The sequence below is a fragment of the Xyrauchen texanus genome, chromosome 43, assembly GCF_025860055.1.
Source record: "Xyrauchen texanus isolate HMW12.3.18 chromosome 43, RBS_HiC_50CHRs, whole genome shotgun sequence".
NCBI classification, from domain to species: domain Eukaryota; kingdom Metazoa; phylum Chordata; class Actinopteri; order Cypriniformes; family Catostomidae; genus Xyrauchen; species Xyrauchen texanus.
This window is the reverse complement of record NC_068318.1, coordinates 29,160,671-29,172,454: the sequence shown is the minus strand read 5'-3', so window position 1 is coordinate 29,172,454 and position 11,784 is coordinate 29,160,671. Positions and strand designations below refer to the sequence as shown.

Genomic DNA, 11,784 nt, shown 5'->3' with positions numbered 1-11,784 from the left:
TTTGCAAAGCATTTTAATATATTCAGGCACAGATGTTAAACCAAAAATATGACTTAAGCAAATGAGGGGAAAAAAAAAATGAACATTTACCAAACGTTACACTCTGAACATGCAAAAGTTTTTCATCATATCGGATTAAAAAGCCGCTGAAATATTTATTATGGTGTTGTTCATTTCTAGATCATAACTGAAATCTTAAATGGATAGTTCAACCTCTGTTCATCATGTCGTTCCTCCTTCAGTGGAACACAAAAGGAGATGCTAGGCAGCATGTCATCCTCAGTCACCATTCAATTCCGTTGCATATTTGTTCCATAGAAATAAAGCGAATATTGACTTGAGATTGTCACTGTGACTAATTTCTTCTTTTGTGTTCGAACAAAACAAGGGTGAGTAAATAATGAACTATCCCATTACAAACAACAGACAAATAATAAGAAGCCCTGAACCTTTTATCAGAATCCAGACAAATGAAATGATCACAGATTTCATAAAACACAAACATCATGAAGGATCAATGGCTCAAACTCCAAAATAATTCATTCAATGATCAGTGTCAGCAAATCAGTTTGGCATGAGGGTGTTTGCAGTGCAGACACACTGTTGATGTTGTTCGTTTTGAAGCACCGCAAGAAACTGCCGGCAGCACTCTGTGCATTTCAGTGTGTGTTTGCATGTGCTTGCATCTGACATCTCAAAACTGGACAGCGCTGGGAGGGATGTTAAACATGGAGGGATCAAACTCTTGTCCTTTAAACGGAGATCCTTCTGCATCCCAGCCTTTCTTCAACATCTCATGGACTTTCTGAAATACAAAGTAAAAGGCTTAAGTTTACATCACAGACCATGATTTGGTCAATTATTCAGGAAAAGAAGCACTTTATATTTTAAATGTGTATATTAATTCCATACATTAAATGCGTGTATTAATGTTTTGGCGTAAACTAGCATAGAGATGGTCACAAAGCTAACAGACCTGGACAAAAGACCTATTCACACCAATGTTCGGAACGAGCTTTTGAATAGGAACAATGGATTCTCATGGCACTAATGACACCTGGTGTGACAAATTGTCAGCTGACAATCTGAATGTTTTTTTACAGAGAGCTGTTTTTTTTATTTGGACTGCAATGCAAACTGATGGACCAATACTCCTCAAAATGAATAAAAAACATGAAGAACATAATGTAATTAGGTAAATAAATGCCTTAACTGCATTATGTATATTAATCTCATGCACTGACAGCTGAATGCTTAAAGATCCATGCAGTAAACAAGAATAAATATGTTTGTAAAACAGCGCCGCCTACTGTACAGAGGTGACATTTCTTCCATTTTATTTGTTTTGGTCTCGCTGTGAATAGACCTTTCTTCAGCAGTTCGTCTAACAAAACCATCACGAATTTGGTGTGAATAGTAGGACTGGGCAATAGATTGATGTAATTGGATATCAACGATGTCTTACAAAGATCCCGATGCCGCTTGCTAACAGACGACATCAGGAAATTGGCAAAACCATTGATCTGGGAGGTCGGCTAATATTTTAAACAGAGGCAACTTGCCAGAGTGTGAAACTAGCACCCGCCACCCGCAAAAATACGACAAGGCTGAATCCAGTTCACAAGCTCCTCATCCAAATGTATTTCACGGACGGGTAATTTCTCATGCTCATCTACCCACAACAGGCGGATGACCTGTAAGACGTCTTGGAGTGACACATGACAAGAAATGCTGTTGTTTCTCAAGTCACAAAGTAACACGCTTGAAGATACACACTATCATATTAAGAACAGACAAAAAGAAAAGCCGTCAATGCATGTGTCCGATTTGCTGTTTGTTACATTTATGCATTTGGCAGACGGCAAAGTGACTTCCAGTGCACTTATTACAGGGACAATCACCCCGGAGCAACCTGGAGTTAAGTGCCTTGCTCAAGGACACAATGGTGGTGGCTGTGGGATTGAACCAGCAACCTTCTGATTAACAGTTATGTGCTTTAGGCCACTACGCCGCCACCACCACTCCAGAGGCTTGTTCAGAGGCGTGCAGCACGAGCTTGTCATGTGGAACAACTGCATGTAAAGAGTTTTCACTCTTGATTTCTCCTTTTAATTTATCTGAAAACTGTTTGCAAGAATAATGTGGTCAATGAGAATGCTCATATTATCACCTATCAGATCGGGAGGTGCTGCGAGTTTAATTCGCTTTATTTCCTCATGGTTGGCATGCATTGCGGATTCTGTGAGGACAAATGAAGTCGTTGGAGACTGTAAATGTTTGGATTTGGTGAGGTGGATAAATACGATTTTTGTATCACTTCGTTATGTTATTGCTTTTTCCGTTTAGTTTAAAGTGCAGCTTGAATTTAGAATTGTCTTATGTTTTTCGTGTTTCAATAAATGAATTACATTTTTAAAGCAAAATCAATAAAGCAAAAAAATTCACCGACCCTCAGTAGGGGATTTGACGATATAATCTGATTTCGCTATATTTTTTATGGGAATTACCGCAATTTTATTTTTTTTTTAATATCGCCCAGCCCCAGTGAACAGGCCTTAAAAGCCACAAAAGATACTATTCTGATTGTATGAGGTCTATAAGAAATTGTGGGCTCACCATTTCATGGCTCTGTGGCTTCCCCTGGAGTTTTTGATGGTAATCGAAGCTCAGGCGGTCCAGGACGGCATGTTCCTCCTCATCCACAGTTGCCATGGTGCGTTCCCGGTTGATCTGGTTTACATCAATCTCAGTCTCACCTTTCAGCACGGCGCTCCACCAAACTTCCCCGGTTTTACTAAGGGAGAGCTGTGGGGAAAAAGTCCTCATTATTATCAAAACTGTCTACAAATAACAAACCAAATACATTACATCTGTATGCAACTTACATTACTGCAAATTCAAATACATTTTTTTACAAACAATATACAAAATATAAACCATATAAAACAGCATTTATATAATGAAACTACCAACAACTATTTAAAATACAGATTCTAGATCTGATTAAAAAAATACTGTATACCACAACACAGTGGCCTGGCTCCAAACTCCACAAGGAATTCTCAGTGTTAATTTTGTGAGTGAATTCGCCTTCCATCAGGACTCGCTGCGTCCCTCCCTCGTTCGCAGCCACGCGAACTCTCCCCGGCTGCAGATCCACGGACACCTGTAATCAAATTATGTTCATGGTAATGGGAGCCAGTGAGGTAAGTCTCTAAATGTGAATTTTGCCAGACGTAAATTGATTTCAGCAGCTAAAACACACCTGTCTCCCTTTAACGATGTTCGGCTGGACATGTACTCGAACTTCCACATCCATGTAATCCTGCGACCAAGTGTAATTGTCCCTGATGGCGCCATTGTAACTGTCTGGGTTGGACTGAAAGGATTCCTGCCCCCTGGAGAGTACATTCGAAAATAATGTTTTAACTCAACCCCAAATCAATTTGATGATTTTTGTATGATTCATAATTCTATTCAAAAATAGGCTGGGAGTATAAATGTTATTAAATAAACATTTCAATAATTCCTCAAAAACATTAAATTATAAAACCTTTAAATGAATAACTAAAATCGATAAACAACACATTTTAGCACTAGTTTGCATCTATTGACATTTAAGCATTATCTTAAGGCTGGTTTTTAGTCATTTAAGCACAGGCTTCGTATCTTTTCATTTTCAGGGTTACGGCATATTTAACGGAATATCACTTGACGACAGTGGGAGCCATTTTTCAAAACCGATTTTTTTTGGGACTTTCTGGTTAGCCAGTTGAGGCACGATTTTTCACACCTTGATGCAACAAGAGATTTCTTGTTAACTTGTGCAGATTAATCGACAACCAAAACATTGAAAATGGCTTCATTTTAATCCATATAGAAAATGAACGGGACAATAAATGCTGAAATAACAATAAAAATGTTCATAAAACAAGTTCTCTAATATGAATATGGATGCAGAGAGCTACTGTTTAAATTAAATTGGATTAAAAGCTAGAATTGAAATGAAATACATGGGACATTTTATGCACAAATTAGATGATATATTTAGTTCATTCTTACATAATTAATTACTTATTTAATTATTACTTAATGATTTATTTTTGAGTAATTTGGCCCTCCATAAAATGTAACTGAAACAAACTTGTAAAAGCAAAACTCTGTTGTTCAAAATTCTATTTTAGATGAGAAATGTATGTGTGTTGCCAGTTCTTCTCGCACCCACTCCGAACGGGACTTGAACCGACGTCTCTGGCGTGGGAGGCGGGTGCGCTAACGAGGAGGCTAAAGGCTACAGCCTCTAGCGTCAGTCACTAGTGGACCTCTTGAGGCCAGGAGAGTGAGGTTTACACACTGCACAGCTATTTACCATCTGCCTCCCGTTACACTCACCCCCCTAAACCTCACTCCCATCTGGGTCACGGCACCACTGTTGCCGGTCCTTCTCGCTCCCGCTCCAAACGGGACTTGAACCGACGTCTCCGGCGTGGGAGGCGGGTGCGCTAACGAGGAGGCTAAAGGCTACAGTGCACCTCTTGAGGCCAAGAGAGTGAGGTTTACACACTGCACATCTATTTACCATCTGGCTCCCGTTACATGTGCAATACATTTGCGTTAGTTTATTAAATAATTTTTTGATTGTCTGAATGATGCATGGATATATTTTCAATGCATCACATTCAATGCATCAGATGAACAGATTTCTGTATACATTATTCTTAAAAATATTATGTAAACTGTTGCATTGAAATAAAGGCAGCGACTTATGTAAGAAAGACATTATGAACAATTTACACTGAAACTTGTTCTGTTCAAGTTCCATAAATGAAGCCCATCATGTTTAAAAGGTTTGGTGTAATTTTGAGTCCTTATAACAAATTATCTATGTGCACGTAGAGTTGTGCATCAAGGACGTGTTCTTTTACATGATACTTTTGAGCTGATGTATTGAAAGTCACACATACGCTTTGGCTGTGCTCGAGTCTGTGTTTGATGATGCTGAGGCTGCCGCTGTCTGTCCCTCTCCTGCAGGTTCAGCTGTACTGCTGTGTGGAGCCTCTCTACCTGCCTCTGTGCTCGGCTCTGATGGGGCTGTGAAGGGTGTGGGCTCCTCTGTGCTTCTAATCTCCTCCACAGGAGCTTCAGCTTCCTGCTCAGACTGAACCTCCAGCTCCTCTACTGCAGGAGGGGCTGCTTTAGTCTCATCTGTCCTCTGGGACACTGCTCTCTCTCTGTCCTGCTCTGACAGCTTTTCAAATAATTTAAACGTCTGGAAAAAGAACAACACCAGTAACTTGAAATGGTTCAGTAGGAAGTCATCAAACATGATATTTTGAGGGCAATGTGTACTAGATATACAGCTTGCCCACTATTTTAAATATTTTATATTTATACTTTATAATAATATGCACAGAAGGGTCCAAAAGTCTGAAACCATATTAAAAATCTGGGTATAGAACATGGATATAAAGAAAGCTTCAAGATTTTGGGAAATTCTAAAATGAATGTTCACACACACACACATATATATACATATACATATACATATACATATATATATATATATACACACACACACACACTGTTGGCCAAATGTTAGGTATATTATACAGATTTTGTTCTGATGGAGAAAAAAAATTATTCACCAAAGTGGCATTCAACTGATCACAGTTCATAGTCAGGACATTAATAATGTAAAATATTACTATTTGATTTTTTTTTCTTGTTCTCATCAAAATCCTCTATGTGCAGCAATGACAGCTTTGCAGATCCTTGACATTCTAGCTGTCAGTTTGTCCAGATACTCAGGTGACCTTTCACCCCACACTTCCTGTAGCACTTGCCATAGATGTGTCTGTCTTGTTGAGCACTTCTCACACACCTTACAGTCTAGCTGATCCCACAAAAGCTCAATGGGGTTAAGATCCATAACACTCTTGTCCAATGTCTGTGTTTCTTTGCCCACTCTAACCTTTTCTTTTTGTTTTTCTGTTTCAAAAGTGGATTTTTCTTTGCAATTCTTCCCATAAGTCCTCCTGAGTCTTCCCTTTACTGTTGTACATGAAACTGGTGTTGAGCGGGTAGAATTCAATGAAGCTGTCAGCGGAGGACATGTGAGGCGTCTATTTCTCTCTTTCTGTCCTTTTTTGAGCCTGTTGACCTTTGTCTTTGAATACTGTAATGTTCACCTTTATATGAAATCTTCAGTTTGTTTTGGCAATTTCAAGAATTGTATAGCCTTCATTCCTCAAAACAATGACGAGTTTATAGAAAAAGCTGTGTCTTTTTTGCCATTTTTGACCTAATATTGACCTTAAGACATGCCAGTCTATTGCATACTGTGGCAACTCAAAAACAAACACAAAGACAATGTTAAGCTTCATTTAATGAACCAAATAGCTTTAAACTGTGTTTAATTTAATGGCAAGTAATTTTCTAGTTCCAAATGAGCAATGTAGCATGATTACTCAAGGATAAGGTGTTGGCAGCTGGAAATGGGGTCTGCCTAGATTTGATCAAAAATTACTTTTTCAAATAGTGATGGTGCTATTTTTTTACATCAGTGATATCCTGAATATATTTTGCAATCAGTTGAATGCCACTTTGGTGAATTAAAGTATCAAGTTCCTTACGAAACGTACTTTATTTAAAAAATGTTGCCCCCACTGTATGTATATATATATATATATATATATATATATATATACACACACACACTGATACGGGTCAGGAGCTTCAGTTAATGTTCACATCATCCATCAGAATGGAGGAAACCATGTGATAGAAATCACATTTTCGCCATTCTAATGGTTGATGTGAATTTGCTTCAAGTTTTAACATGATACCTTGGAGAAGCATGTACATACCATGAATGAGGTCATTATTTAGGATTTTGTTATGTATCAAAGTACTATGGTACCGCCATCAGTGTGCCAGGTTCTGCCGCCAGAATACTTTGTGTAAGGCAACCAGGTAGTTTATTGGATCAAAACAAACAGTCAGTTACAAGCAGTTAGCTGTCTGTTTCTCTACCTTGAACACCATTTTTTCCGCTACGCCCGGTGGGAAACCCATGCGGTCGTGTGGGCCGCTGAGAAGCCGGTAGAAGTCCGTCTTTCTGTAGAGAAACCCGAAATAAACCTGCAGGAAATTTTGAATGTTTCCAACATGTTGCAGGATCCCGAGCAGCGCGTTGTCATACAACTCTGTCATTTCCACCGGCGAAGACATGACTGAGGACCTCAGCGAGATCAAATCTGCTATAAAGCTGCTATAATTAGATGTACTTTTGTGGGGAAGGAACGTAAAGCAACAGAAGATCCGCAGATAACTAGTGCAACTGCACTGCAACAACAGACCTTCCAGAAGAGACGAAACGCTGAGGAACTTCCTGCTCTGCATAAAACAGAATAAAAGTCCTTCCACAATAAAAGACTTCAAAATATTTATTTATTCAACCCTTGTGCGACCTTTGGGGCATTTTTCTCCTTTTCATATTTGTTTGATCGATCATTTTGGCTGTGTTAATTCCAACGACATAAAAGGTGTGTATTATTGGGGGAATTTTGATATTTCAACCTCAGTTCCTATTATACATCTATAACACACAAAATGTATGTACACAAAAATATGTGTACACAAAAATAGTTTCACTCAGGAACTCAAGGACAAAAATATCCCCATTGAAACGGTAATATTTGATCCATTAATTCTATGATAGTATGCTTTCATTCCGGAATTAAAATGATAATTTCTTCAAAATTAAAATGTTTAGAATTTTCCACCAGATGGCGCCATTTCCCCTGATGTTTAGCCTATGGAGCATATACATGCTTTTCCCCATATTTTCTATTTGCTGTATTAAAGAGCACTGCATGCCAACTGAATATATGATGCAGCTAAAATTGTGTGCGTGTGTTGGTATGGATGTCAGAGAGTGTTTTGTATGTGTCTGACACTGCACAAAAATAATAATGCATCAAAATCAATGTTGTTGCTAATCATTGACATATCCCAGACTGTGATAATAACAAGGGTTAAATTATACATACATACAACGTATGTTTATATATATGTATACTAATATATATATATATATATATATATATATATATATATATAATTTATTGAAATTAGGTATTTTTTGTTAAACTATATTATTATTATTATTATTATTAATGTGATATTAATATTGATCTAATATTGAAATGGTTGCATTTAAAGGAATATTCATGGGTTCAATACAAGTTAAGTTCAACTGACAACATCTGTGGCATAATGTTGATTAATACCAAAAATTAGAGATCTACCTTCTTGTCTTCCATCCTTTCCTTTGCCTAATATTCCTGTATGGGATATATATAGCAGATTGTCTTCTATTAATTGCAACAAATCACCTGGCCCAGATATGATTCCCCCAAGAATATTGCAGGAGTTTGCGTGTGAAATCAGCAATCCTATTTGTGACATCATCAACAGCTCTTTTGTGGAAGGGGTTGTTCCTAGACAATGGAAAGAGGCTAGTGTCATTCCCATACCAAAATCTTCCCCATCTCAGCTTTCAAAAATGTGTGAGAAATTTGCTGCGTAATGGATCTTGAATGATATTACACCAAATCTAGATCATATGCAGTTTGGCAGTCGACAAAACCATTCCAGTACATACAATCTAGTTTAATGGATTTTGTGTATAAGGCCAGCGATGTGTTTGGCTCAGTGTGCACATTAATTACAACCGATTTTGCCAAGGCGTTTGATGCTGTGTAGAACATACAGTAGCAGTACACTGCCTTCTTGATCATGGAGTGAGTGAGACCTGGCCTTATTCCATGGATTTGTAGTTTTATGACCAACCGTCATCAGAAAGTGCATTATCAGGGCTATTTTTCATGGGGAGTTGCACAGGGAACTATATTAGAGCCCATAATCTCCAGGATGAAATAGACCACTGGAAATATGTGGATGATATGGCCATGGCTCAGAGTGGTCTTGACGTTTGGGTAGAGGAGCATAAAACGAAACTCAACCCAAAGAAATGCAAGGTTTTACATGTCACTAGTATGAGACAGGTACGGGCTTGGCCATTACTATTCATTGAACAGAATGCCCTGGAAGTCTGTGACATAGTTAAAGTTCTGGGGGTGTCATCATCCAGAGTGATTTGAGATGGGACAGTCAAGTGGATCACATGTTGACCTCGGCCAACAAAAAGCTTTTTGTATTCCGTCGGTTAAAGAAATGTGGTGTCCAAAACCCTGATCTGGTTACCATCATACAGGATATGTGCACCCTGTGCTGGAGTATGCAGTTCCTGTATGGCACAATTCTTTGACTGCAGATCAAGTTAAAAGGCTGGAAAGTTTGCAGAAATGGGCCTGTAAAATTATACATGGTCAAAGGTATCTAGGGTACTCAGATGCTCTCCGTCTCCTTGGACAGTGCACTCAGCTGAGAGACGAATTCAACAGGGTCTTGACTTTGCCAGAAAGCTATTCAAGTCTGGTTTCAGAGACTGGCTACCCCCTTCAGGGAGGAACTTACAGGTCACCAGACAATTCCAAGATGTCGAACTGGGTGATATCGGACACCCATTCCCTGTATGTGCAGACTTCAAAATTATTGTGGATTTTAGAGTGTAATATGGGGTGTTTGATGTTAGATTAGTAATTAGTATATCTTAATACTGTATGTTTTAATGTGGTTTAATTAGTATTTACGTTTTATTTTAACAGCAAAATAATTCAGTATTCTGTGTGACGAACGTATTGAATAACCTGTAAGAATGCTGAAAAGCCAATAAATAAATAAATAATAATGCCAAAAATTAATTTCGACTCGTCCCTCCTTTTCTTTTAAAAACAAGCAAAAATCGTGAAGAAATGTGACGCTTATGATTTTAATAAAACTTCGTCGTTTTTACAGTCGTATTAGTGTTTACAGTGTTACGTCATCATGGCAACGAAGTTGTAATTTGCATATAACGTTACACAGAGAAGGTTAGAACGTTTTTTTATCACACAAAAATCTTGTTAAAACACACATATTGTTTACGTCTGGTGGCCAAACCTTCGAAACAGTGATCACTATTTTAACGTTAACCGATTAGCCCAATTAACTTCCATTGTCTTACTCTAGCCAAGATTTTAGCCTTTTTATTAAATAAATAAATAAATAAATGTTTTGCCAATTTATTTGTATGCTACAAAACCTATCGATTAATTTTAACTTGTATTAAACCCAGAACATTCCTTACATTAATTTATTTTACATACAGCGGGCCTATAAAATACTCCTCCAGTACGGCAGGTGGCAGTAATGAGTTCTTCACCGCTGATGCCCTTGTGCAGTTTTAAGGGAAAAGAAAAATAATGGCTGCTGCCCTTGATCAGACAGACAAAATTGTTGTCGGTAAGATTACATTTCACATTTATTAATTTTCTAAGTTTTGTGAGCATCTTCCTTACTTTACATTCCTGAAGAAAATGACAAGTGTTGCGATTGAAACAGTGACACTGGCGCTGAATGTAATGTGAAATGTTGTTGATGGTGTGTAGATTTAGATCACATAACTGCACCCTTAATTGATCTAACAATCTGTATTTTTGCAGGTGGTGAGCAGCCACTTAAATTCTCCTGCATGTGTGAGGAACATTCACTGCACTGCAGCATGTTTAAAGGTATGCGATTAAACTTCAGAGGTTACAATGAACAAGAAATGAGCTAGATAACCATATAATTTAACATCTCTCTAACAGAACCGTGCAGCCCGTATTCGAGTGGGCAAAGGAGACAGGCCATTGACTTACGAGCAGTCATATCACCCCCATCACATCGGTCACAGGAAGGGCTGGCTCTCCCAACACACCAGTAATCGTCCTACATTATGATACAGACCTGTAATATACTTATAACCTGTTAAGATTCCCAGCATTTGCCATACTCATCAGAATGGTTTGACATGGGTTCCCACAACTGTGTGAAACCTGAAAATATCATGGTTTATTATAAACTCCAGCCCTGGAAAAGTGATTGAAATCATTGGTCTTGGTGACTGAGACATATGTGTACACTAATAAGTATAGTTGGTAGCTATTGCATAAGTGGAAATATGCACCAGCAATCTCTGCTAAATGATTTAAAACGCACAAAAAAGCTCATCACATAGTCACAAACTACTGGAAGTGCCATTGGAATGTAACCGGAATTAATTGTGCCTGTAGTAAGTGTACTGATTGGAAAGTGTCTTAATGCATACATTTTCTGTCCCCCCTTCTCATCCAATAGGCAATCTTCAAGGTGAAGATGGAGCGGCAGAGCGGATAGTGGAAGACGTCTTCATCAGGCGCTTCATGTACGGCACATTTCATGGCTGTTTAGCTGATGAACTGGTGATCAAACGCAGAGGAAACATTCTTGTCATTTGCGCTGTGATGATACAGAAGCTCTTACCAACGAAACTTTATTTTCTCATCGGGTACACTGAGGAACTGCTGTCTCATTTCTACAAGTGTCCGGTTAAAATGGAGGTCCAGACGGTGGAAGATAAAGTCGTCTACAAATATCTCTAAATAGACAATGTGCTTGCGAAGCACAAGAAAATGAAGTTTATGTTGAAAACTGTCCAGAGAATAAACAATGAATACCGTTAACATGTTTGAATAGAAGCATCCTACATTGTGTATTTCTGTAAAGACTAAAACAGGAGGAACATGTTTTGTTGTAAATTACAATATAAAATGTTTAAATTCATGAAAAAACTTTATATATATATATAAATAAAATACA

The 11,784-nt window shown here is 38.1% G+C and overlaps 2 protein-coding genes across 2 annotated transcripts; one reads left to right on the top strand and one right to left on the bottom strand.

Annotated features, from left to right (window-relative positions):
- LOC127635816 (nudC domain-containing protein 3-like) lies at nucleotides 1-7,385 on the bottom strand. Its single transcript, XM_052116049.1, has 6 exons — nucleotides 7,033-7,385; nucleotides 4,965-5,269; nucleotides 3,266-3,398; nucleotides 3,023-3,166; nucleotides 2,617-2,805; nucleotides 1-805 (listed from the first exon to the last, which is right to left on the bottom strand). Exons 1-6 carry the CDS (start codon nucleotides 7,228-7,230, stop codon nucleotides 695-697), a joined length of 1,080 nt encoding a protein of 359 aa, XP_051972009.1. The 5' UTR covers nucleotides 7,231-7,385; the 3' UTR covers nucleotides 1-694.
- Nucleotides 7,386-8,966: 1,581 nt separating this feature from the next.
- On the top strand, nucleotides 8,967-11,771 carry LOC127635773 (28S ribosomal protein S24, mitochondrial-like). The gene is made up of 6 exons (XM_052115994.1): nucleotides 8,967-9,068; nucleotides 9,155-9,299; nucleotides 9,439-9,596; nucleotides 10,608-10,676; nucleotides 10,755-10,866; nucleotides 11,284-11,771. Exons 1-6 carry the CDS (start codon nucleotides 8,967-8,969, stop codon nucleotides 11,565-11,567), a joined length of 870 nt encoding a protein of 289 aa, XP_051971954.1. The 3' UTR covers nucleotides 11,568-11,771.
- The last annotated feature ends 13 nt before the right edge of the window (nucleotides 11,772-11,784 follow it).

Coding starts and splice junctions, on each gene's coding strand:
- LOC127635816 (XM_052116049.1), bottom strand. CDS start 7,230: ATGTCTTCGCCGGTGGAAATGACAGAGTTGTATGACAACGCGCTGCTC. Junction 3,167..3,265: donor ACATCGTTAAAGGGAGACAG/GTGTGTTTTAGC, acceptor ATTTGATTACAG/GTGTCCGTGGATCTGCAGCC. Junction 806..2,616: donor AGCCACAGAGCCATGAAATG/GTGAGCCCACAA, acceptor TTTGTATTTCAG/AAAGTCCATGAGATGTTGAA.
- LOC127635773 (XM_052115994.1), top strand. CDS start 8,967: ATGGCCATGGCTCAGAGTGGTCTTGACGTTTGGGTAGAGGAGCATAAA. Junction 9,069..9,154: donor ATGTCACTAGTATGAGACAG/GTACGGGCTTGG, acceptor GTCATCATCCAG/AGTGATTTGAGATGGGACAG. Junction 9,300..9,438: donor TATGTGCACCCTGTGCTGGA/GTATGCAGTTCC, acceptor CTCCTTGGACAG/TGCACTCAGCTGAGAGACGA.